Here is a 26,588-nt window from a genome sequence, read left to right on the forward strand (position 1 = left end):
GAACATGTAGATGTGCCCTGTGTAGTGATGTTGAAGAAATAGATTTCCTCTCTGTATGTTTAGATGGGTTTCTTTTCAGTGCAATACTTTCAGGACAGAGGCTTTGCGTTCTGAAGGCCACGTGTGGGGAGAAATCAGTTGAGAAAGTGGGAAACAAAAGGGGGAAGGAAAGGGCAAATAATCAGTTTTAAGGGGGAAGAAACCATCAGGAAGGGAGAAGATGGGAAACAGACTGAAAAGCGGAGCTGTTTGCCATAGTGCCAATGCCTGGTATGAAAATTGGTTGGTGATGCTTCTTGGCAGCTCGTTCTCCGGCCTGGTGTCTCCCTGCCCAGAAGGACGTAGGATAAGAAGGGCTTGCAACCGCGGCAGCATTGATGCAGAACTTGAGTCTTCAAGCACCCTATCGTCAAGGCCAGCTGCAAAAGTCAACTGAGTAGGCATAACAGGGACCTCTCTAGTTTCCGCCTGCATCTGGCTCTGCGTGCCAGGCTGTGCCTTACTTCTCCTTGCATGGGGCTGACTTTGCACAAGTGGGGAGAGGGGGCAGAGGGACCAGAAAGAGAGGGAGAGGATGCGGGAACTGGGGCGTCCGTGTGTTCCTGGTCACCGGGTTGGGCCTGCTGTGTATTATTATAGAGCTGTTATAGCCTGCTTGGGCCTCGGAAGTGAGCAAGCAGCATGTCAAAGAATGGCCCCGGCATGCAAAGGTGTAGTCCAGAAAGGGTTAATTTCTCATGATATCATCTCTCCCTTCCCCTTTTGATTTTTAGTAGAGCCAGCTGTGTGCGCCGGGGGGGAAGGTATTTGCTTTCCCTCTTCCCCCTGGTTTTAATAAGCTCAGAGTCCTTTCAAGCATCCTTGCACTGCTGGCTTTGAGCGAAGGTGGCAGGGGAAGAAGCAAGGGAGGGTCTTCCCCAGCTCCCTGCTCTTTCTCCCAGTGCAAATCAAAGCCTTCAAGTCACGGCGCTCCTCCGTGACCATCTGGTACACGTGGCATGTACCAGCGTCGAGCTTCTGGGACCGTTTTTCCTTCTCTTGCTGCTGCTGCTGCTTCTGCGCCCTCGCCCCAAGACAAGAAAAGGGGCTTCTCTGGATCAGTAATGGCCCAGCATCTGCATCCGTGTGCCTTCACCCAGCCACGGAGGGAGCAAGTTCAGTCCTGAGGGTCTGTCCAGCCCTCGGCTTTTTTTTTAGCATCAGTGGATTACTTTGTGGCATGGATACTTCTCTGCCGTGGCTGAGCTAAGTAAGACCCACCAAACCCACTGCACGTGGGTCACCGAGAAGAGGACAGCCCTTGCCGACCCCTACCTGGGGACCGACAAGGATAAGGCTCCCTCCCAACTCCCTGAGCCTTTCAGCTCTCATCACACCCAGAGTTTGGGATACCGCAGGTTCACACGAGATCGGAGCTTTTATTTATCCAGGGGAGGGACTGCGAGATCGTGCGGCCATAAAAAAACCCCACGGTGCAAAATGCATCTCACCCCTGCGTCCAGCTGCATTCACAATCGTGCATGAACATGAGGACTGATTTGGGTTGCGGCCGAAAAGCTCTCTTGCTCTCGGTTTTTCTATGTCGCATTTTATTTCTGTTATACATTTTGCCAGTCCTATACTCACAGAGTTAAAGCTACATTTTAGACAGCACTGGGTAAGAGGATGTTTGTGTTAGGATTTGAAGGCTTAGGGGTGAGGGTCATGCTGCTATTGAAAAAAATTATATAGGTTCAAATTTGGGAGGTTCAATCCTGGGACTTCGGTCCAGGAGCCTCTCCGCTAAAAGCCTGCATGTATACACACAAGCTCGCCTGTGGATTAACACTTCTCTTCCCCCGTACGCATCCAGGCACGCACAGTGGCGCGGCCGTCCGACACAGCCCAGCACAAAAGATATGTCCTCTTTCGTTTCTCCTGGAGGATTTTTGCAAGAGTAGCTCCCCCCCTCCAAAAAAACCCCGAACCAAAACTCACGCCCAGTTCCTCGCTGGGTCCCTGGGAATGCGTCTGCCTGGAGAGCGCAGCGTGTAAACAGGATGAGTAATATCAGCCAGTCCAGGAGTCTGCGTGTGTGTGTGCGCGTCCACGTGCATGTGTGTGTGCATGCCCGATGTACGGGTTTGCTGCGAGTTCTAATTTTACTACAAGTTGCTGTGCGCCCAGGGCAAGACCCTTGGACTGCAGGCTTGGCCGTGGACCTCCTTTGTTTTCAGCTGCTTTCCAGGGCTGCTGGGTGTGGGCCGGTGTCGTCTAACCTTCCTGCAACCTTCCCCCCTTAGTGCATTTGCTTTCAATATTCAGGACCTGGGGTTTCAAAGGAAAGACCCTCCCTTCCCCTGCCCCAGGTTCCCTTCCTTCGCTCCCCATTCACAGGCCTTTTTTCCCCCCTGCACCTCTGCTGGGAGGAGATTCAAGCAGGGCCTCTGCATCCATTTCTTCAATGCAGCCTTGCGCACAGATGTGGGACAGTCCCGGCTGGCTTCCTCCATCCCTGCTTCCTTCAGCTGGGGATTGTGAGTTAGTCCTCGTCTCTGGTACCCAGGTTGTAGTCGTATTGGTTTAAAGGAAAAAGCAATCAGGACTCGTGGTTGGCGGCGATATCTTTTATTAGACCAGCTAGATTTTTGCAAAAAAAAAAAAAAAAAAGAAATTATTTTGCAAAAATCTAGTTAGTCTAAGAAAAGCTATCACCTCTACCATCTCCTCATTTCCTCATCTCTGGGGCATTCGATGTATTTGGTCACTATTTCTTGCTGTCCTCCCCTTAATGCCCAGATTCAGCCCAGATGCAGCTTGGGCAGCTGCAGAGCAGGTGACCTGGGCACTGTCCCACCAAGTGGCCTATGCATGCCCAGGAAGGAAGAAATATCTTCTGAGGTTGAAGGACGGGTCTGTGCAGTCCTGTCAAGTCCTTGCCTCTTTACTGAAATATATCTGACCACAGGTTAGCCTGGCGGAGCGTAGACCGTGCAGTCGTTGGAGAAGCTGGAGCAGCAGAGAGAGTGCAAACTGCACGTGCAAGCTCATGCCACCGTGCTTGTGCCCCCCAGGGAGTGGGTCTGAGACCCTCTAAGTTTATTACATGGTTGCTGGGGGCATAGGCAAAAGAGACAGCGGGGGAGGTAGGGCTTATAGCTAAACCCGAACAGGAATCCTTTGTGTAATCACAGCTGCTCCGATGGCCGGAAGCAGGAGCACCAGATGGAGTGGGGATTCCTCTCGCATGATTCAGGGATGCTGGGTGGTACTGGCGGTGGGGAACACCTCCACTGGTGTCACGGCAAGGTCCCGTCACTTGCTAAAGAGCATGGGGTCTTCTCGGTGGGAGGCATTTCTGCTCCCCTCGTGAGGGCTTGTGCAAGTCCTTCCACGCTTGCTTTTGTCGTCGGGCCAGTCAAAACCCTCTGGCTTTTTCTTGGGCCAGTTTATTCTCTCATTTCGCTGTGGAGAGAGTGGTGCTTTTGGGAGCCAAGCGGATGGAGCCCGGGGAAGGAGACGGAGCGGTCCTGCGCTCCATCCTGGGTTGCATGCAGGGGGCAGATTGATTCAGCGTCCTGCTGCGTGCACGGGAGATGCTGCTAGCCAGGCCCCTGCCAGGGGGAAGCGGAGGGATGCTCAAGTGGAGTGAGTCGTTCGAGGTATTTGCCCACGTGTGGTCCCCACCGCTGCGGTCTCCGAGCCAGGAGCTGAACCCAGCCGCCCCAAGTCCCGGGCCTGGGTTGTAACACAAGACCATCCTTCCTGTGAACTTTTTCTGAACCAAGCAGCCGGGAGTGCGGGAGCCAAGCCGTGATCCATGTTAAATGCCCCGAAGCCACAAGAAACTTGCTGGTGTTCGGGTTCTGTTGCAAATGTCTCACTCGGGCCAAAGGACACAGAGGGCTTTGCTGAGGGCTCCTGGCTGACTTGGGACCAGCTGATGCTTTTTTTTTTTTTGCATCAAACCATTGCAAAATTCACGGTGTCTGACACATACCTAAAACTTAGTTCTTTCCCTGGGACCACACGGGACGTTTGCAGCATCTCTTGTATTCGAGGCCCTGGAACCGGCGTTGTTCTCCTCCCCGTGCTTTAGCAGCGGAGGGTTTATATACGAGTTCACAGTGCAGACCGTCAGGGTGACCTGGGGACTCTCCGCAAGCCCAGGGTATTTAGGGAGCCCGGGAAGAAGATGCTCTGCTCCACGTATTTCCGACCCGGTTAAAAATAAGGCATCCACGCCGCAGGCCGTGCAGCCCGCAGCCTCGCAACGTCACCCTGCCTAGCAGGGAAGGAAACCTGCTCCGAAAATGTCGCAACTTCGCTTGCCGCTCAGGTTTTTCCGAACCTAATCCCTTCCCTTTTTGTGTTCGAGCCCCCTGGGATCCGGTTTCTGGCTCTTGTCTGGGAGGTTTAAGAATGAGCTCCTCAGGGAGGGAGCCTCTTTCTTAGCCCTTGTAATCCTGTTATGTCTACAATTTGGGGAAGCCAACGGAAAGCTCGCTGCCTGCCAGACACAATGGGCACCGCCAGCCTACAAGGGATTACAAGCTGTGGTCGGAGCGCTCGGCGCGGAGATGACACAGCAGCCCTTTGTCTGGCTCATTCCCGGCGCTCGTCTCCTGGCTCGAGAGGGATGTTGCATGTCCCCCCCATCCTGGTGCCTCTTCGTGCAGGGAGACCCACGGAGGGGGCTGCCACTTCCCCAGCCCTTGCCGCAGATGTGCCCGTTGAAGCGGCCAGCGGTACAGCCAGTGGCGATGGCCTTGCAAGGAGGCAAAGGCAGCATCTGAATTTAGCACGCTACTCATACGAGACCTGTTGGGAAGCTCTGGGACTAGTGCATGGGATGGGGATGCAGCAGACCCCGGAGCAGACTCGCTGTACGAGCTTGGGAAAGAAACATGGCTTTCTTTCCAAGCGTGCCTCTCTGTTCACGTGCGTGAGCCTGCAGTTTAGTGCTTCAGACCCCCCTCATATGATATCAATGCCCCCCTGGATTTATTTATGGACCGAGGATGCTCTTGGTTGCTACCTGCGACGGTGGAGGGATGGCCCTGTTGTTCCTGGGGTCATATTTGGGCCCAGTGCATTGCCTAGCTGTTCAAGCAGGGCCCTATCACACAGCACCGGTGTAAATCAGCAGTAACCCAATGGAGCAGGTATTATGGGGAGAGGGGAATATGGGCCTGGCGGAGAGCTGCTGGGTTCGGTGCATCGACCCTCAGGCAAGCCACCTTCCAAAAGACCCCGCTAACTTCAAAGCCCTGCAAAACGGGTCTGGCTCCGCCAGCCTATAGTCACTTCTGAATTTCAGGCCTCTGATTTGCCAGCTGCAAAAGTGGGACAACAGCAGTGGGACGCACCGAGGAGAGAGAGAACAAGCGTGAGGACCCCTTAATTGTCACCACCCCGGCACAGCTCTGAATGGGGGCAGGCTAAGCCCTCCCCTGCAGCCCGGAGCCCCCAAAGTCTTGCCATTCCTCTTGGCAGCCTTTGCAAAGGCCCATTATAGAAGCCTGCTTCCCCAGTGCTTTGGGTTGTTTTTCAGGCAGCGTGACAGGATGAGGAGGAAATGTGCCAGGAATGACTCCGAGTCTCCTCTCTAGAGAGAGCTGGAGTCTATTTTTAAACTCCTGCTCCCCCCCGACCCTGGGCCTGCAAAGGAGTTAGGGGGGCAGGCGGGAGGTTCGCAGCCTGGCGGTCGCCGCTTGCAAAAAACACCTCCGCAAAAGCAAATTCCAGTTCGGAGGCCTGAAGCCGCGTGAAGCAAGGCAGAGGGAGCGGGGCATCCTTCTCTCCCCGGAGCCAGTGTGGACACACAGCTGCCTCCTCACAAGCCCACACACATGTACCCTTCTCCATGCACACACACACGCACACACAGTTCCCCACTTGCAAAAAATAATGCATGCAACTTGGGAAACACTCACAACCCCCCGTCTTCCTCCCCCTGCTTTCCCTTTGCAAATATACACTGCAGGCACACGCATCCCAAGCAGACACATGGACACAAACCACAAGCTGGGATGCTCTTTCCCGATTGCAAACACCTCACCTCCCCCTCAAAGACACGCACACGCTTCCCTCTGCAAGCGTAAAACACACAACACATGTGCTCCTCTCGCGGGGGTGCAGAAATGCACCCTGCCACTCTCAAGCACGCATGTGAACGTGCACACACAGTCTGCAACCCACGAGGACTATACTCAGACCCCCACACAGAGATCCAGAAGCACATCCTAGGTTCAAGATCCCGTATCAAGTCCCGATTATTTTCCTTCTTAGGAAGGTGGCATCTAGAGGCCTCAGACGTGGAGCAGACTTGTGCTAGGGGCTGTACACACATGAACAAGGAGATGGGTGTGATAACTGTGCCATATGCAGCTTTCCCAGTTGCCCAGCTGTTGTCAGAGGCTTTTAAGAGTTGGTGCCATATCAAGCTGGGGTGGAAGATGCCTGATGTAGGGGCTGCACTGACTTTTGCACCGGAGAAGGTGCTGAGAGAGGAAGCCGGGGGTGGCTGAGTGTGGGGAGTGGAGTGGGGATGGGGGCTGGCACCTTAGTGCCATTGCTGGACCATCGTGGAGGCAGTTTTAACCCTGGCGTTTGCTTTGTGTCTTGCAGATTTCTCCAACCAAGTCAATTCCACCTCCCTGAACTCCCCGACCAGCCGGGGGCCCATGGCTGCACCTTCCCTCCATCCATCCATCGGACCGGGGATCGGCTCTCCGCTGGGCTCAGCGGGCCAGCTCCACTCCCCCATTAGCACCCTCAGCTCCCCCATCAATGGCATGGGCCCTCCTTTCTCCGTCATCAGCTCCCCCATGGGACCTCACTCTATGTCAGTCCCCTCCACCCCCAACCTGGGGTTTGGAACCGGCAGCCCACAGGTAAGCCAGCAAAAGGAAGGCAGGGGAGACAAGATTTATGTATAAGCAAGAGGGGGAAAAAACTCAGGAATGGTCAGTAGGTTTCTTTCAGGGAAAGGAGCAGCGATCTTACCTCCACCCGCAAAACTGGAGGGGTGGCGAGACCCGATACCATGCCAGTGGTATCCCTTTCTCAGGTCCTTGCAAACATTAGTAAAAGCTCCTTGGGGTTGCATCTACACGGGAAGCTGACTGCGCAGGAGCTCGTTACTGCTGTGCAGTAGCATCACGTGGCACAAAGAGAGACACTTATTGTGCAGTAGTAACGAGCTCGTGTGCAGTCAGCATCTCCGAAAAGCTGTTCGGGGACGCCACCGTGCAGTAGGCCAGTTCCTGTGTAGTTAGTTAGTACTTGTGAGTGCGAGTTGCACAGTAACAACTGTGCAGTCAGCTGTGTCACACCCCAGCTCCACGCCCGAATTTTGGGAGGACTCTAATGAACCCAGGCGGCAACAGGAGACTGAATTAAAAACCAGGCGGCCTGGCTTTCCTCTGCGTTCTGCTTGCTGGAAGGCCCAGGACTTCAGTGGAGTTACTCCCGGTTTAAACGAGAGGAGTATCAGACCCCGTCTATAATGGTGGGCTTCACTTCAAAGGGTCATGGACACAGGCTGCTTTGCTGGGCTTCCTGTCTTTGGGCAGCAAAGAAGCAGGGGAGAGGAGACAAGATGACTCCGTATTCTGGGATAAGCTGAGGGTCTTCTCTGTCCTGGTACAAACCGGAGCAGCCCCCGGGCTGCGCTAAACTGTGCCTTTGCTGCAGTAAGCCCTATGGCCCAGGTAAAATATGGGTTGCACGTAGTACAGTGCTCCCTGTGCTGCATTGTAAGCGCCTTTCCGATGGTGGTAAGATGACCAGGGGACCTTTCTTTAGGCCAGGGGTCTTCTCCAGGACTTTGTTCTGCCCTGCTCATGGCCGTTTTATGCTGCTTCCCCCTTCGCTCCCCGGCTGCACTCGCTTCCCTTTTCTCCGCAGGGGAGAGTGATGTGGAGGAGGGGCTGGGCTCTGCCGATTGAAGATTATGTAAAAACCTCCAGCTATAAAGAGATAAGCCTGTTTTAAAAATAGCAGGTGCTGGGAGGGCTGGCGAGGCCCTGCCACCTGTTGCTGGCTGGCTACGGGGTACATGTTTAGCGAAAGGGCAGATTAAGGAATTGGCTCCCACCTGCCGCTCGCTGCTGGTTTATTTATTTCAGAGCCTCTCTGGGAGTCAAACACCTGCCGGCGCCTTTATTTTTGTATTAGCCTGATTTATTTCTAAGGCTAACACACTAGGGGACATTTTGTGCGTGCCTGGGAGGGCAGATAATGTGGGGCAATAGGAGTGGGCAAGGGGTCCCTCGGCAGAGCCCATCCTAAATCAGTCTGAGCTGTTTCTACCGGGTCGTTGCAATGGCATGGGACCAGGTTGAGCAGTACCTGGGTGCTGGAGGAAAACCAGTTGCCTCTATTCAGGGACCACGGCTGGGCCCGATGGGGCATAATGAGGCTGTGAAATCACCAGGGAGCTTGCCGTGCTCCCTTTCTCCTGCATCCTTGCATCTCCCCACCTGCCTATTCCAGAGTTCAAGTCCAATGCCGTGTGAACCCAGACATATTCCTGCCCCCGGCATGGAGTTAACCCTGGGCTCAGCGGGGCAGACAGGCTGCTACACTCCTGGAAACCAGGAGGAATAGAGGCAAATATTGCTTCGGAGCCAGCCACCGCCCAGATAGTGCCATGAGAGCAAAGCCAAGGCTAGGGGAAGATGTGAAGCTGCGGAAATGCACGAGCAGCGAGCGGGCCGACGCGGGCAGGGTTTCAGTGCAAAGCCGCGGCTATTTTGGGAAGCCGAGACACACGGGCCAGGGGAACTGAAATAAACAGGCACCAGAAGGAAGAGAGGAATCAAGCCTAATGGAGACTGAGTGCCACGGCATCGCTGGGCCCCGACGGTCCCTGTCATTTGCTCATGCTCGGTCTTAAGTGGTTTTCCTGGAGGAGACATTTAGGACGTTTTCAGTCTACTGGGTTTTTCCATCTGTCCCCTGTCTGCAAGCATTAGGCCCCTATTTTGGCAGTGGCGGGAAGGAGCTACCTGAGCCAGCTCGAGAGGGAGGGAGTTCCCAGTCCCGTGTGCATAGGAGGATGGAGGGAGGCATCCTCTCGGGGAGGAGGACAGCAAAGGCAGGAGTACAGGAGTGTGCCCCCCTGTCCATCATGGTACCAGTCCACAAAGCGCTGGGGTTAATGAAGTGTGTGCTCCTGCGCTGCCGAGCGGAGATGGCACTGATGGAAGGTGGTTTGAATCAGATGGCAGATGCCACTTGCCATCAGGCTATGCCTCGTTAGCTCTGGAAAGCCAGCCGAGCAGAAGGACACCGGGAGGACTGAGGTGTGCAAGGCGAAGTGCTGGGAATCTGCAGCCCTATTCTTGGCGACCCACGGGGTGGGGGTCCAGACACACGCTGTCCCCCGTGGAAAATCTGGTCCCAGCAGCACTGATGGCTGTGCAGAGGGGGGCGGTGCACCCAGTGGATCTCCCAGTGGATGCTTTTGGTGGCATTGCATTAGGACAGGGGTGTCAGGGAAAGGTGCCGGCAGTCTGGGCCGACTATGCCATCTTTCCCAGCTGCATCCCTGCTCCTTTCCGGTTCCCTCGGAGAACTTGAGGACCCTGCAGCAGCTGGCGGAGGGGCTGGGCATAGCGCAGGCGGGTGCCGTGCTAGCTTCCTTGGCAGCACAGCTTTGCCGCTGCTCGCTCTGACCTTCAGCTCCTGCTATTCTGGGTCCCACCCACGCTGCTCGGCCGACGCACCTCGCTGCTGACCTGTGCTGACCCAGTTATTCCACTCCGGGGCCTTCCCGAACTCTTGCCACCGGGCTTCACTCTTCACCTCCAGTGCCTCTTGCTATTCCAGTTCTCAGGCCCCAAACAGCTCCGCTGATCTGACCTCCCTTGTCCCCTGTTACTCCTCTCTTGCACACACCAAAAGGGTCCCCTTCAAGCAAGGCTTCCAGCTCGAGTGCCTTGACTCGCCCCGATTCAGCTGTTCTTAGGAAAAGTAGTGCCGCCCCTCACACGTCCTTGCTTTTCTCTTCCAAGTTACTCCAAGATGATTTGCAGGCATTGCAGCCTGAGAGATCCCCTCTGTGCATGAGGTGCCAGGACTGCCCCCACCCCCCACCCCATTTTAGGGATGGGAAAACTGAGTGCAGAAAGGCTAAGGGGTCTATCTTAGGTTGTAGAGCTGGCTTTTCTCGGGCGGGCGCAGCACCCAGGAGTGTTTGTTGGGACCACCCACACCATGTGGCATTTTCCTGAAACTAGTGCCATGGTGAGTCAGGTGGGGTTTATTATTTTTAAACAACCCTAAAAGGTGTCTCTGGACATTAGATGTTTCGTTAGAAAGAAAGTGAAAACTGACCTCCCGGTCTCCTTCTCACTCCCTCTTTTTGCTTGCGTGAGTGTTGTCATGCACAGAAACAGAAGCAATAGCCTGTGGGTTGGTAGCAGACCCCCGTTCCCCCACTGGCAGCAGGTCTGGAGAGGCCTGGGAGAGGTGAGGAGTAATGAGATGTGGAGTTAGATCGTAGTCTCCGTGTTGTCTCAGATTATCGGACAACCGTTTTGTTCTTTTGGAGGATTCCTCGGGACTATCTAAGTCTTTTAGCTCTAGCTATTGCCAGGCCGGAGCGGATGGGACTTCATCAGCAGAGCTTAAAAGGAGATGCTCAAGCTAGAGGAAGGGAACCCAGGGGTCCGGCTGCCCAGGGCAGTTCTCGTTCTAGGCTGTGCTGCCCTGCACCCATGGCACCCTCCGGATATGTGTGCACCAAAAGCAGAAGTAGGTGCTGTCAGGCGCTCGGTGTGAAGCTCTGGGCTGGGTTCGCTGTCTTTCTCACCACGGCTCCTTCAGCCTTTGCTTCACAGCCTCAGGACCCAAGAGGAAGGAGCAACAGGCGCCAGGGGAGAGTGTGGGAACCGAGAGGCGCACGTGTAGCACTGCTGCGGTTTCAGGAGGCTGCCGAAAGAGGAAACGGAGGCATTTTCCCATCCACGGGCACTGACTCAGCAGCTGGTTGGGGCTCCTGCTGACTCATCGGGGCACACTAGGCAGCTTGGGGACCCAAGGGACAGGGGCACAGGTGTTACTGCGGCGTCACCAGCCTGACACTCGGATCCCAGTGCAGTAAAGGAGAGTCTTCCCCCACGGAGCTGCCGTTTCTGCCAGCCCCTTCCATCCCTGCATGCATTAAATCCTCCACCCCCTGCCATCCAACAATGCTTGACTCAGTGGAGATCACTGAAGGACCCCTAGTCCCTCCAAGCTCCAGTAGCAGGTTGACGTGGAGAGCAACATGCAGGACCCCTGGGCTAGGCTGACATCCTCAGCTCTGGGAAGAGTGTGCTCCTAGCACCCAGAAGCATGCACGCTTGGTGCTTCCTCATCACTGCACCCACATGCCCACGCCACCGCCTTGCCCACCCACGATTGCCATCACCGATCCTTCTGGGGCACGCTTAATGACAGTGATTTTAAAGACAGGGGCTGCAACCAGCAGCAGTTCCTCCTAGGGAAGACTGGTCAAAATGCCATTAAGCACTCCAGCCAAATTTGAACCTGCTCCAAGGACCTTGTGTCCTCATTTTCATGCTCCAAGGACCTTGTCCTCATTTTCAAAGCATCGACTAGGCTTGTCTCTTTGCAAGAGGACTGAGTGTGATTGCCATCAATTGGTGGGGTATAATGGAGCACATATTTACAGGTAACACTCCACCTTCAAAACACCTGGCTGCCCACCAAAGCCTGCAGCAACTGTAGATCCACGAGCACTGTAAAGGGCCTGGGACAACAGAGGGAAGTCTTCCAACAGGGCAGGGGTCGGACTTGATGATCTGTTCAGGTCCCTTCTGACCCTAGAAACTATGAAACAGGCAGCTGATGGCCTTTGACGTTAGCATGGTGCCCAGACAGTTGGTGGGCAGAAGCTGGGTCCCTTGTTTTTTAAGGCGCTTCTAAAACTTTGGGGAGTTCAGAAAATGAGACCTGATATGGTTTGTCAGAAAAATCTCGTGCAATCGTTTTAGTTTGACCTCCCGCGTGATGAAGGTTGTAGAGTCGGGTGGTTCTTGCATGAAGCTGGATGAAAGGGAGCATCTCATTGTGAATCCATGCCACCCATCCAGTCAAAGATCTCAGGCGATGGAGGACCCATCTCATCTCTGAGTTGCATTAACAAGAGGCCTACGGCAAACATTTAACAAGCAGAACGTGGGAAATGCATATCTACCCCTCTGAGCCAAGCCTATTTTGTTGCTGCTTCTCCTATAGGGCTAGCGAATTGTGTGTTCAAGTCATTGAGAAAGCGGAGACCACAGGGAATGCTTCGGTTGATGCTCTTACAGGAGGCGCCTCGCACTCAGCAGCATTATTTTTATGTTTCAGCTTCTCTTCCCCGATCTCTCAAGGGCAGCTGACAACAGCGGAGTCCGAAGAGGGAAGGGAATAGATTTTTCTAACGTGCATGTGTTTCCTCGTATTGCGTAGGAAACGGGGCGGGCAGCCGAAAGGGGACATTGGCGTGGCTCAGCGGAAGTCTTAATGAAGACAGGATGGAGAAGGAGGGGTGGAGCGGGGCTAGAGAGAGACACGAGAGCCCTTGTGCTGACTCAGGGGAAGAGCCGTAGGTGGAATTTGAGGAACCAAAAGTGCATGGTCATTCACAGGGAAAAGAGACAGCCAAGGACGGGCTAATGCAGACAAGCACCGTTGCCCTCTATCGGAGGACGTCAGAACAACTCTGCTGCGTGTTCAAGGCCGGACCCTGCAAATAGCCAGCAAAATGCCTGGCCTTCAGCTTGGAGGGATGGCTGGTGCAGGGGGGTGGCCTGTTGGGCAGCAGGAAGCCCTGAGGTCCACCTTGATCGTCCCTGTGAAGTCTGCAAAGCAATGCTGCTGTCCGAGGTAGACATGCTCCAGGCTCATCACTAGGGAAGGTGATGATGGTCATCCTGGGACCCCGCAAATCCCGCTGTCTGTCTGTGCATCTGTTCATCCATCTGCTGACTTTAGCTTCTTTTCTACCTTGTAGAAAACTCATAACAGCAGCTGTCTCCCAATGCCTGAAGAAGGGCGTTTGTGCCCGAAAGTTTGAAAAAAGCAATCGGGACTCATAGGAGAGGTGATATCTCTTATTAGACCAACTAGATTTTTGCAAAATAATAATAATAAAACAAATCCTTAACTGCAAGCTTTTGGGCATGAACACCGTTCATCAGGCATTGGAGAAAAGATTGTAAAAGTTCTCCCGGGTAGAAATGCAAGTTCATATTTCATAGGATTTCACTGAGGAGTCAATAGATGGAAAACTCCTCTGGGCAGGCATTGCTTAGCTGTTAAGGTGTCTCTGAGGTCTGTGATGATGCAGATGACCTTGAACAAAGGCAGGAGCAGGATCTCAGGTGGTCAAAGATGCTTCCTCCTTGTGACATTATGAGGATTTCATTAAAAAAATTGGCTAAAAGTATTTTTTTTGCAGAAGTCTAGTTGGTCTAATAAAAGATCTCATCTCTACTACGAGTCCTGATTGCTTTTTCCTCTAGACCGATATGGCTACAACCTGGATACCTGACCGAAAGTTTGAATATAACTTTCTCCAACTATTTAGCTGGTCTAATAAAAGATATTACATCTACCCAAAGAACTTTGCCTGACTATACCCTTTGGTTAGGCTTTCATCCCAAAGAGTGCCCGTTAAGTTTCGATCCAGTCTCACGTGTCAGTGAGATTCATGGACCTTTGATACCTTGAGGGCTTGGGCTCGTGGGTATGAATGATCTGTCCTCATCTATGGATGGTGGGAGATGGGTGGGATGAAGCATTCCCTCTTGCAGGTAGGTCTAACCATGCCCTGGTTCGTGACTATTCATTAGCTAGACCCACTCGGGTAGAGCCAGAAGCAACACTGGTGATTATCTGCTCTCACCATTGGTGACCATGGGCCGCAGGACTTCCCTGAATTAGCTCCTGCATCCAGTTCAGTGGTTGTGAATGAACTGGAGCCTCTCAAAAAAAACACCACTATCCACTCTTGATTCAGGAATAGCCGATGGGGGAGAATCCCTCATTGCCCTCGGTAAGGTCTTCCGATGGTTAATTATCCTCCCTTTTAATAACAGGCACCCTAATTTTAATCTGAATTTTTTCTGGCTTCCTTATCTGGTCACCGCACATCTGTCTGATGGATTCAGTAGCCTGGGAAATTTTTATTTGCTATATAGGTGCTTAGAGAGCACGATCAAGTCACCCCTTCAGCTTCTCTTTGGTGAGTTAAGGAAATACAGAGAGCCCTGAAATAGCCTTAGAAACCTCCAGTGGATGCCAAACCGCGCCATAACTCTATTGCTAGATTGCAAGAATCCTACCCCCCTGCCATGTATTAAATCACATAGTTAGGCCAGAATCTGTCCTCAAGTATTTTGATGCAAATGCAGAGTAAATCCTGTTGACTTCAGCAGAGTTATCTTGGATTCACACTCCAGAAACTGAGACCAGAATTGGACCCGGAGAGTAGAGGGCTTGATCCAGAGATCCATGACGCCAAAAAGAGAACTTCCCATCACTTGAACAGCATTTGGATCAGGCCTGGAGGATCTAGCCATCACCTAAAAAGCTGCGTCTTGGATGCTGGAGCCTGCACAGCTGATTGGAAAGCCCCAAACCTGGCTCGTGCCAGGCAGTCAGTCAGGCTGATAAGGATAGGAAGAGAAAGCCTCCCTTTCCCTTCCAGCCTCTCCCAACACATGTTGTGTCTCATCACTTCGGGCCTCCCCTGAGACGACATGTCCACACAGAGGAGAAGAAGCTGTTTGAAAGAATCCGTGAATTCGTGACCGAGCAAAATAGCGGCCGCAGGAAGGATTCGGTTGTGGTGGCGGTTGGCTTCTCAGATGGACGTCGCCTATTCTCCATTGGCATTTGTGATGCTTCCATGAAGACCGGGACACATTTCTCCAGCGTGGGATAGTCTTACGTCTCTCCCCCAGTGGAGTCTTGTCTCAAATCATTTTACCACCCAGAGCAAAAAACAAGGACGAAGAGCAAAACCCTGGTTGAGCCATGATAATAATAGGAGGCATGACTGCATGGTACTAGGAATGATAACTTGCAGATTGGAAAATTAGGAGTCAGTTCACTTCTCTGCTGTGTTTCCTACATGCCCTCCTAGAAGTCAGCTAGGGTAGGTGTGAGGACACAGATCCTCTGGCTATCTCGATGACTGGGAATAGGTTAACCAAAGCAACGCAGAGCTTCCCTGGGGCTAATTTACCCCTGAACCTGAACTCCTAGACGCAGCGGGGAGCACAGCATTGCCCTGCCCTGGTGGGTGTCATGAGGAGCAATGCACAAACCATGGAGAGTTGCTTGTTCCCATATTGCAGAAACGGATCCGAAATCGCAGCTTGCCAAGTGCCAGGGTGGAGGCCTGCCTGGCAGGCGTGTGCTTCGTAGCACGTTTCTGCAAGTCCCACCATCCCCTCCGCTCTTCTTGCTGCCCCTGATGGGGACAGGGAACGAAGAGGACCAGGAAAACAGAAGGGAAGGGGAATTGCTTGGCGTCTGCATGCGGAAAAGGAAGGGGAGTGTCCTACGAAGCAGGCCTATTGCTGGGGTGACCTGTAATTCATCCTCTGAGGATCCTTCCCTTCAAGAGATAATGCTAAAAGACAGCCTATAAATCCCCCCGGTAAAAGCAGCCGGGCTGCGGTGTCCTGGTCTTCATCATCCCCAAGCCCGACCTCACAGCCAGGAGCCCTCCCCCAGATAATCACTGCAAATCATTTTCTCTGCCGCGAGTCCTGAGGCAGCATCTTCCTCACGCGCCGAGATAAGGGCTCTCCCCACGGAGGTGGGCGGAAAGGAATCTGCCTGCCCATTAAATCAACCGGGAACGTGGTTTACAGGGCTGGCTTATTAGACAGCGGTGTCAGCCCTTCATGGTTCCTCAGCTTTATAACAGGATTAGCCGCTGTCCCTTCCCCTGGTTGTAATATGAACCTGGGATCTGTGTATTCATGGAGGCATGATGTCATCCGGCTGCACGGATTAATTGCCCAGGTCAGCTGCCTACAATGGGCTTGGCTCTGTGCTGCTGACTCTTGTTCCACAGCAGGGGATCAGAGCACAGGCCTTTGATCTCCGGAGACCTACCTTGAGCTCCCAGGGTGCTGGCGATTTCAAACTGGGTTAATTTGGACTAACCGCTCGCCCAGTTGCACCTAACGGGGTGCAGCTGGCATTGCCTGCAGGATTTGGATCCGAGAAGGAAGGACCAGCCCTCCATTCAGCTCCCTTCCCAGAGGTGAACAGTGTCCGCAGAGCTCTCTCGGATAGGACGGGGCCCCCGTGCAACCTCCGAGGCCCGTGCTAATGAGCTTTGCAAGCTGATTATGTCTGCTCTTTATTGGATAGGGTTGTTGTGCAAAGGTCAGGTAGCAAAGGGTTGCAAGCCAGGATCAATTTGAGGGATGAGGACTGGGAATAGAAAGCAAGTGTGGGAAAGCCAAGGGCTTACAGGCTTGGATGGAGGTGAACCGACAGCTTGGTAAGTCCTGGGCCTGTAAGGTCAGGGTGAGGTTTATTGGTAGAGCTATGTGGGACACTGGGTCCTCAGGTGGCAGCTGCAAAGGAGGTGCAGGGCTGGAGCACACAATCTTCCTGATTCACACATCCCCCCTTCCACCGGGGAAAGCAAACCCGTTCCAGACGGCTCGCCTGTGTCGTTTCCCTGCATCCCAGATCCGAGTCCACGTGCACGCGCAGCACGCGCAGAATGGGTGGTTATTCTCTGCTCGAACGTAACCAGTCTCCTTTGCTTCCCTCTGTGCAGCTCAATTCTCCGATGAACCCTGTCAGCAGCTCAGAAGACATTAAACCGCCCTTGGGGCTCAATGGGGTCCTTAAAGTGCCAGCACACCCCTCAGGAACCATGGCCTCCTTCACCAAGCACATATGTGCCATCTGCGGGGACCGATCTTCAGGTAAAGCCTGGCGCCTGGCTCCGAAAATGCTTTACGGTGGATGCAAGAGGGTGGAGGAGGTGGCCCCCAGGGGAGGATGAATCCCTGTCCTTGGTCTTGATTTGCCCATCTGGACGGTCACATGCCTTGGTTCCCTTGGGGCAACCCGGTGCTTCAGTTTTGTCTGCCATATCTCATCATCTGCCCTTCCTCTCTGCTTTGGGCAGAGCAGGCAGCAGGTTCAACTCCACTGGGCCTGGAGAGCTGAAGGGCCCCTGTTGGTCCTCATGCCAAGTGGGGATGCTGGGAGCAGTTTTTTGAGACTTTATGGGAAGTAGGTAGGACAAATGAAGCCTCCGGGCATGTCCTTTCACCTGCGGGCACCCTCATCACAGCACCTGGAGACACTCCAACATGCTCATTTGGCTACCTTGAGGCCACGGGGTCCCTCTCTCTGGCCCTATAGCTCCAAATCCCATACTAGACAAGCCACGGCACATGAAAACCCGGAAGGGAAGGAGGGAGAGGAATAGGGAGAATAGCCGGGTGTCTGTCCGGTGGGCCCAGTGCCCAAGCAGCCTGCCTGACCTCTCGCTCCTCCGCAGGTAAACATTACGGGGTGTACAGCTGCGAGGGCTGCAAAGGTTTCTTCAAGCGCACGGTGCGGAAAGACCTCACCTACACCTGCCGTGACAACAAGGACTGCCTGATCGACAAGCGCCAGCGCAACCGCTGCCAGTACTGCCGCTATCAGAAGTGTCTGGCCATGGGCATGAAGCGAGAAGGTAAGGGACGTGGAGCAGCAGCCTCCAAAAAGCAGCCGCGGTGCTGCAGGTTCAGGCGATTCCTCCACGGGCTGGCTGTCAAGTAGAAGCTCCCTCCTCTTGGTATCCCTACAGCATAACCGGCACCAAAGCAATACTTCAATGCAGGGCTGAGCCTGAGTGCAGCCAGTGGCATGTGGCAGAGATCTCTCCAGGCAATCTCTGCTCCGAATCGTGCTGTTGGCTGATACCTAAAGGGTGGGTTTGCTCACTTCTCTTCTGTATATTTTGCCCTGGCTTCACAGCTGTGACTCCACTGGCCCCAGAAGCGATGGGGCAGACAGAGACTAGCTTACACACCAATAAGTGGGCACGATGGAGGCTAGGCTGTGAGATGCACCAGGTCCTGAGGTTGCAGTGAGAGGTCTCCTGAGATAGTGGTGCCACTACACAGGGCAATGGATGGCGAGGCTAGATGGGTGCCCGAGAGCAGGATGTTGCTCTGGGTGACTTGCTTTGTTCTTTCACCATCGAGGAAAACTTGTATGAGCTTCTTCCCTGCCAGATTGCCACTTCCATCACTAATAAGCGGCAGCCACGTCCCTGGATTGTTCTGCGTAGGTAGCATCCAGCTGGGCACAGTGTCATAGCGACGCACTTTCCTTTTTCCACCCCAGACCTCAGAAAAGCCAACACCACAAAGGGATGCAGCGAAAGAAGGCTGAGCAATGTGAGATATTGCTGAGTGGCATTTGCTGATGCATTTTAAAAGACGCTTTTCCAATTCTCAGATGGCTGTAAAGCTTGTAGGAAGGGGTGAGCTTAGGGCTGGCTTTTAAGGTAAAAAGCTTTTGGATTCGATTTATTTTGGATGACTAAGATTGCCGTCTGGGTCAGCCCGTTGTTTTATACGCAGCCTGATCTGAAATGACGTTAAATCTTGGAAAATGGGACACCGTCGTGTTTTTAAAAAAAGCCATATGTTATAAGCTGCTTTCCCTGGGGTACTTAGATTGATCTTATTCTTTCGAGTTTTACAGTATAGCTCATTTTTAATTGTTTCTTTACTTTGCATTTTGCACTGCACTTCGCACGATAGCGAAACTGGACTGAGGAACAGCATCTGTTAGTAACTGGATTCTCTTTCTGATTCCCACGCACGAGCCTGGCAATGTTGTGCTTGGGTTTCCAAGACCAGAAGCCAATCTTTGAACCCACTGGAAAAAAGCAGTCATGCAAACATGTTTCTGCTGCAGTTCCCTCTCCCACTCCCCACTTGAAAATGAAGTTGGGCCTAAACCTCCTGACAGCATCTCTCTAAAGCATCAGTGACTGGAGCATCCTTATGACTGCAGAGTAACTATGTGAAAATGGCCCCCTAGGTACCGCTCCGCTCGCTGGTGCCTTCTCCCCTTACATCTTCTGAGTCACGTCTCCATCTGCATCTTCTGAGACATGTCCATTCCCCTCTTTGCTGCAGAGTCGGTCTAAGCTGCAGGAGAGCCGGGCTACAGACCGTGTCTCTTGGAAGAGCAGTTAGTCTCGTCTGGAGCACTGATGAAATAGGGCAGTGCTGGAGCCGCGTCTTGCGTCTAACAAACCCTGACAGGCTTGATTTACGGGGTTATATAAGGACCCACACATGTAGATTCTTCAAATGTCAAAGCCATCTCTGCTCGAGACGCTGGGAGCTTCCAGAGGCGAGCAATTAAAGGGCATTCAGAAGGGGCGAAGTGGGGGGGGGGGATAGCTCTCCAGCAAGACCGAGAGTACCAAATTCCCAAAGGGTCCCTTCTCCTCCCCCTAGCAAACGTAACCCTTTGGTGCCTGGAGTAGAGATTCAGGGTGGGAGGCTGTCATGGGCTTTACTTCAAGAAAGACTAAATTTCCAACAGATGTTCTGGACGCTACGCAAGGGCGGTGTTGTTAGTCCATTATTATTATGTGATACTAATAATGCAGTCACTGCAAACAGTCCTTTAGTAGTCCTGCCATGTGGCAGAAGCTTTGTTCGCTGTTACGGCGGCTGATGATGAAGGCCGATAGCCACGCTCCCCCTCCGAAGCGGAAGACGTTGCTGCGGCATTTCAGGCAGGAAGCCTGGGGGGGTTTGGGATGGGAGCCGAAGCAAACCACCCCCCAGATTTTTTCAGAGCAAACAGGAGCTTCCAGTTGAATATGACAATAGCTTGGCTGCTCCTTCTTCTCCTTTTTATTGCTCTTCACCTTGCCGCCCCCCGATCATTTGGTTTTGAGGAGGTGTGCTGGAGAGTGTTTTTGAGGCAGTGAGTGCTTTGGCGTTTTAACATGACTGTCGGGAAGAGGAATATCCTCCGCTCAGCTAGGAACGGGTTTGCCTCTTCCCACTGCCGGCAGCAGGAGCAGGTTTCATGGCACTGCTGTGGCTGGGTCTACAGGCAGGCTACAGTCCTCACTCAAGGGAAGAGGACTGCCTGCCTTTTCCAGGGAAGGCCGGAGCGTCCCCCCGTGTCCCCTGGCAGGACCGCGCAGAAGGTACATTTCCCAACAGGTGATGGCGAGCAGGAGAAAGTGGTCCAGGCCCCAAATCAACCTTGCCTCCCATGCAGGGGTGACTTGAGCCCTGGGAAAAGGATCAGACAGAGCCACGAGCCAGCACAAACATAGCAAAACCAGCAAGGGATGTGAAGGAGATGGAGCAAATGGGGAGAAAAGGCCCTTGACCTTCAGATAGAGCATGCTGGCTGTGGACAGTGCCAGGTACGCGGGGCAGCCGCTGGTCCCATGGGGCCGCTTCCTCTTGGTATTACATGTTGCAGTAAAAGCACGATAGGGGCACTTGCAAGGATGTGCCGCACCATCAAGTCCCATCAGTAGGAAGACAGGTATCCATTTGCAGCCTCTCCCTGTTGTAAGGAGGTCCTGTCGAGCTGAGTCTGCTCTCCTTACCCAACTTTCCCTCTCCCCACCCAGATGCACGGTCACAGTCCGAGCGGACCGGTCCCGTGCCCATGACGCTGCGAAGAAAGCAGCTTTCTGCAGAGAGGCACGGCTGCGCCGTCAGTGGGAGCATGATGCTGTCAGAGACCATTAGCGGTCACTGGTGAATACTGGATTTTGTGCTGGATAAAAGGCACTAGTCGTGGGGGTCAGCACTGTGATGTGGACTCACTGAGCTGTCTTACCAAGAGGTTAAAGGTATCTTTATATTCAGCAAAGGTGCATGCTATTCTGAATAGAAATACAAGATTTCCCCAATTTTTGGGTTTTTTATTAGCCGTCAGTTTGCTGCCAAAGGCTGCAGTTGTCTTCAGGAACGTGAAATATTTTTACTGGAGGTTGGGGCACCTCCTTCTGTATGGCTTCTTAGACAAGCCAAGTCAGTATTATGGAAGAGATACCACCAAATGACTTCAGAAATACAGTATTGTGATGGATGTTGGGGTCACTAAGGGAAAAAATAGGTGAAGATGATCTAGTAAATAAATCTGTGAAGAACCAAGTGGACTAAACATAGCAAAATCCTCCTGATGTCAGCGGGTAGTGCAGGTGCTTAGGATGACACAAGGCAAATCAGCTCAGCATCTCTTGGAAGTCTGTTCCTATGGGATCCAACTCATGGATGAGCAAAGGGAAGACGGAGAAATAATACCAAGTAAGATCCTCAGGGCTCCTGGTGTGAATGATCAGCTGCAGGGCAAAAGTACCCTAGGCAGAGAGAGGCGGTTGCAGGTGGACTGAGCAGTCCAGGCGTCAGGGATCCTCAGCACAAGAATAATTGGTCCTGAATCAAAATGCTGCCCAGTGGTTTTGGTCCCTGTTATTTAAGGACCTGCTCTTCCCTTGACGATGCATTAATGGAAAGGTGCTAATCTCTGAATTTACAGCTTTCATGGGAAGGAGCTGGGCCAGCAACGGGGTTAAGGATGGAGAATCCTGGCCTGTGCTTGACTCAATGAGATGAGCATAACCCAGACTTGATGCCTGCTATATATAATGTGCCTGTTTCCAAGCAGGAAGGAAATGAAGACCTGGCATAAGGGTGTCTCTAGGAGCCTGCAGGATAGGTGGCTTGGGATGGGGCCAGAATTGAGATGGGTTGAGGTCCTGGAGGTGAGTGAACTGGGGCCCAGGAAGAGCTTAGTGGGATGAAGGCCAGCAGAAAGCCCTGCTAACAGGGTTCTTGGGCAGGCAAGAGACCTGTATTAAGTTTAATAAGTTGAATGCACCATGAAGCACCAAAGGACCCATTTTTCTTGTGCCTTTGTTCTTTAGGCTCCCAGAAGGGGAATGCGACTGGAAGTGTGGGCATGCATATATTTCAGTAGAAAACCAGGGGGGGAACTGAGGCAGCAGTGTCACATTGCAAGGAGGCGGATACTGCTATAGCAGACAGATGTAAATGTGGAAGAAAAATCACCTCTGGGAAAGTGCGGTGGTTTGGGGCCTCGGCCATGGACCCACAACTTGTCCAGGGGGCTCCGGCTTTCTCCTCCCTGTTGGCCCGGCCGAGCTGACATCGTGTAAGTCAGGTGACTGTTAAATTCTTCCAATTACGGCAATTGCCTGGGCAACGCCACTGTAAAATTATAGGTCCATTAATTAATTTCTCAATGGTGGCAGAATTCCTGAGGGAGCACATACAGTACACTGGCCGTGTGAGGACTCTATTAATTCATTTTGATTAACATTATCACAGTGAATACCAAATGAATTCATAATGATCAGCCAGTTATTTAAAAGTGTGACAGATGGGATCTGCATAACCCTAGGAGTGCACTGGTGCAGGGCAAGCGGATCTCAGAGCGTGGGGTGTATGGAAAGGAGGGTTTGGACCAGGTATATTGAATCCCAGTGTGTTGGTGGAGCCCTCTTTGCACTCTTCTATTCCCAAATTTGAAAATGCCCCACGTACAGAGAAGATGTGTGCAGTTAGCAACCTGATTTGCCCATGCGGCGGGGAGTTTGCATGGTCAAGGAACCAGGTCCGTGCACACCTGGCCCCCAGCTCAAACACCTGGGGCAGTCTGCACACCTAGGTGCAATAATGGTGAGCAGAACAGATGAGCATTTTGTTTCGTGTGTAAAAAAAGGATGTGCGTGTGCACGCGATCTTTCCCAAAGGCAACCTCTACTGCGGCCTCGTTCTCTGCCACGTGCCGTTCCCCACCTGAGACCCCCGCACAACTCTCTCGGCCGACTCTTTACCTCCCCCTCCAGCACCAAATCCCTCCACCTACTTCCTGCTGCCTCTTCTTCCCACCTCGTCACCACCTTTCCTTTTACGTTGCCTGCCCGGCGTAACTTGGCATCCGACCCAGTATCTGAGCCATTCACCTGCGACCCGAATTCCCTTGATAACCCTCCGTTTCCCCAAAGATCATCAGCATCTCTAGTTTAGGCTCCGGTCCTGGGCCGGTGACAGCATGATCTGGTTTCGGTTGCCCGTGCTTCTAATCTAAGCATACCCCATTTTCTAATGTCAACTGTTACGTCGTCTTACTAATAAACCCCGGGCTAGCAGCCTTCGTTCCATTGCAAAATATGTTGCTCTAGAGACCCAATTTATAGCTACTTAAATAAATACCTGATTCCTGTCAAAGAAATGCTTTTCCTGTAGCTCCAATGGTATTTATGTGTCATGGATGTACTGTAAAACCCTCTTACCGAGTCTTCCAGATCGTGCAGAAATACAAACCAAAACAAGAACTGTAAAACATGTCCCAAGTACTGATGGAGAATAATGCTATGACCCTGGGAATGAATATGGGGAACAAGAGAGACTTCAGCCATATCAGTAAATGAAAATCCATGCAAGAAGAGAGAAACCCTATTTCATAAATGGCTGAGGAGCGAAAGAAGCTTATTTAAGGCAGCTGGGAGCGCATGTATGAGAAGCGAGTCCCTCTTTTGAACTGTGCTTAGGAAGGGAGAGCATATGAGAGGTACTGATGTAGATCGGGTTGGGATGGACCCAGGTAGGGAAGGCCTATTCATGCTCCAAGCAGCTTTTAATGACCCAGGAAGGATTTGCATCCAGGAGTGGTTCATGTGTCAAAGCCAGTAGAGAAATGCGGGCACTAGCAATGCGGGAAGGTGAGAAGAAGGAAAAGGTCCCAATTACCTGGACTCTGGGCACATGTTAGACTATCAGGCTTTGCTTAGGAGATGTTTTGGTCTAAGTGGGGGGAAGGGGAGGAATATAGAAATGCCAGATATCTCTTGGCATTGAAGTCTCCCCTCCGGGCTTCCAGCTGATATATTTGAGAAAGGTCCTGATGCCAGTTCTGATGAACATGCCTTATTGATTCTGGCACCCAGAAACTGTGATAACTCATTAGCTGAAAGCATTGTTCGCTGTAGAAATTACTGCCAGCTGCACAAGCCTTTGTTTCTGGTGCGCTGTCTTTGCTAAATATCAGATATTCACCCAAATAAAGGTTGCCAGCCAAAGACCTGGAGCGATGCAGGGAGTACTTTTGTGGCCTGGGTGTTTGTATCCCAGAGTGTAAACCTTGTCATGCACATCTTGGTGCATGGTGAGAGAAGTCTGTCCTGAACTGGGAAATGCTCTGCGGACCCATACCCAAGTGGGGACCTTGGAGCCAGCCTCGGGCAAGGAGACTCCAGGGATTGAAGGAGCAACTGCTCTTTGGAGTACTTTGGTTGCCGGCGAGAGTGAGTCTTTGTGACTCAGTTTCCCATGGCAGATAAACACAGGGGTACCTTACAGTGACCCCAGGAAGTCAACGAGGCTATCTGTGTTTTCACCACCTGAATGGGGCCCGTTGCTTTTCCAGAGGTGAAGCACAAGATACTCTTCTCCTGTGGACCTTCACTTGGTGCTGGGCTCAGGAATGCAGAAGGCAGGGTAGATATGCACCTTATAAAGTAAAGCAGAGCTGTATAGCATGAGCTTTCATGTGATACATCAGATGCATCTGATGAAATAAGCCCTTTGCTTATAAAAGCTCTGCTTTAGTTAGTCAATCAGGTGCAAATCTACCCTGACTTCTGCTTGACTCATGTAGCTAATGACTTCTGAAAGCCAGAGGGAACCAGTAAGTTTTCTTATCCTGAGGCAGCCTGTTTTTGATGTCCGATACAGCAACCAAGGGGTGCTCTAGTAGGTCAGAAGACCAGGCTCCTTCTGGACCATATATCGCTATAAGGATTCATGAAGTGGGGTGGAGCTTTTGCACCCCTGCCTGTCACCCCTTTGCCACTGGGATGTGCATCTGGTGGAGAAAGTGGCTCTGCTGCCTTTCCTGCACCGTGGAGCTGAACCAGAGAAGTGCTTTGCTGATGAACCTGGGTCAGAACCCAGCCACGCGGGAATGCAAAGCATCTGCAGCAGACAGCCAAATCGCTTGGTGCATGTCGCTACTCCGTGTCCCATCTAGTCCTGGAGAACGTGTTGCAGCCGCACAGAGCAAGCAGGAAATACCAACGGGGAGCCCTTTCTCATTCTCTCCCCAGCAGCCCTGGGAGAGCTCCCAGTGTAGGCTTTGGGAAATGCGTGAGCCCATCCCCTCCTCCATCACCCTTTACTTCACTAATTCTCCTGGAAGGGCATTGAGCCGATATACCTATTTGGTGGCACTGGTGGCTCCTGATAGAGCAAGAATTCTCCTATCCTGATATCCCAACTACATGAACTCTGGGGACCCACCTGGTACCCCAACAACATGAACTCTGGGGACCCACCATCACAATTCATGCTACAATATTATTATACATGCATGGATATAAGCCTCAGGGGTGCTCTGGGTACCTTACATAGTGGACACAGGTTAGGCCTGTGGCACCAACTCCTCTTCTGGCAAGCTTCAGCCCCTTGCTCTGACCACTCAACTAGGCAGTTCTGCTTCTCCGACTGAGACCATAAATATTCTCCCCACAGTTCCTGTCTACAGGGTGAATAGGAAACCCAAGCACCAGTCATGCACTGAGTTAGGTTTTATTTATCCAGATCAATGTGCAAATTAGGATTTGATCCCTAGGGTGCTCTCAGCATGACACAGAACTGATGCTTAGTGCAGTGCTTTGCGGACCAAAGACACCCCCCCGACTAATTGGCTTATCAATGGACACCCCTTCTTCTCTGCATTGTCTTATAAGTCGTATTATTATTTGCTTGGTGTATTGTGCTGCCCCCGCCCCTGTCGTTCCTCTCCCCGGAGGACTTGAGCTTGTGATGTGATGCAGAAAATGACTTCTTTCTGTCCTGCCATCATCTCAGTGTAGGTTGCTTGGTCCAGCGCGACCAGACTTTCGCTCTTGCTTTATCCTAGAATGACTTGGAGCGCAGCTCCTGTCACCACACGGCTGGCACTGACCCGTGTCTAATCCCCTTCCCCTTGTGCCATGACTATGCATAACCTCCCTGTGCATCACACGCTCGCAGGATACCCAGAGCAGCCCACAGCAGGGCTGTCTCCTGTAGCTTCGTTGAAGTGGCAGCTGGCATAATTCAGGAGGAGGAGGGGCTGACATGGAGCTGAGGATGGCAACCCAAGTAAAAGACAACAAGAAATTGTTTTTTAGATATATTGGGAGTAAAAGGAAGGCCCAGGGAGGAATAGGACCCCTGCTAAATGGGCAGAAACAATTGGTGACGGACAGGGGGGACAAGGCTGAACTCCTCAACGAGTTCTTTGCCGCAGTGTTCCTAAGCGAGGGGCACGACAAGTCTCTCACTGGGGTTGTAGAGAGGCAGCAGCAAGGCGCCAGACTGCCATGCGTAGACCCTGAGATGGTGCAGAGTCATTTGGAAGAACTGGATGCCTTTAAGTCGGCAGGCCCGGATGAGCTCCATCCGAGGGTGCTGAAGGCACTGGCCGACATCATTGCACACCCACTGGCGGGAATATTTGAAAGCTCGTGGCGCACGGGCCAAGTCCCGAAGGACTGGAAAAGGGCCAAC

At 52.6% G+C, this 26,588-nt stretch overlaps 1 protein-coding gene across 9 annotated transcripts in view; it reads left to right on the forward strand.

Moving 5' to 3' along the window:
- RXRA (retinoid X receptor alpha) overlaps nucleotides 1-26,588 on the forward strand; it is a 202,707-nt gene that overhangs the window by 124,189 nt on the left and 51,930 nt on the right. For 8 of the 9 annotated variants that reach the window (XM_006028620.3, XM_006028618.3, XM_006028621.3 and 5 more), the window contains exons 2-4: nucleotides 6,610-6,875; nucleotides 16,790-16,940; nucleotides 17,525-17,704. In XM_006028620.3, coding sequence (XP_006028682.1) covers nucleotides 6,666-6,875; nucleotides 16,790-16,940; nucleotides 17,525-17,704 — 541 coding nt within the window. In that variant the 5' untranslated portion in view covers nucleotides 6,610-6,665. Of the gene's footprint in view, nucleotides 1-6,609; nucleotides 6,876-16,074; nucleotides 16,262-16,789; nucleotides 16,941-17,524; nucleotides 17,705-26,588 lie in introns of those variants that run through there. The other variant, XM_014522262.2, reaches the window with a different exon arrangement.

The sequence above is a fragment of the Alligator sinensis genome, unplaced genomic scaffold, assembly GCF_000455745.1.
Source record: "Alligator sinensis unplaced genomic scaffold, ASM45574v1 scaffold611_1, whole genome shotgun sequence".
Lineage (NCBI taxonomy): Eukaryota > Metazoa > Chordata > Crocodylia > Alligatoridae > Alligator > Alligator sinensis.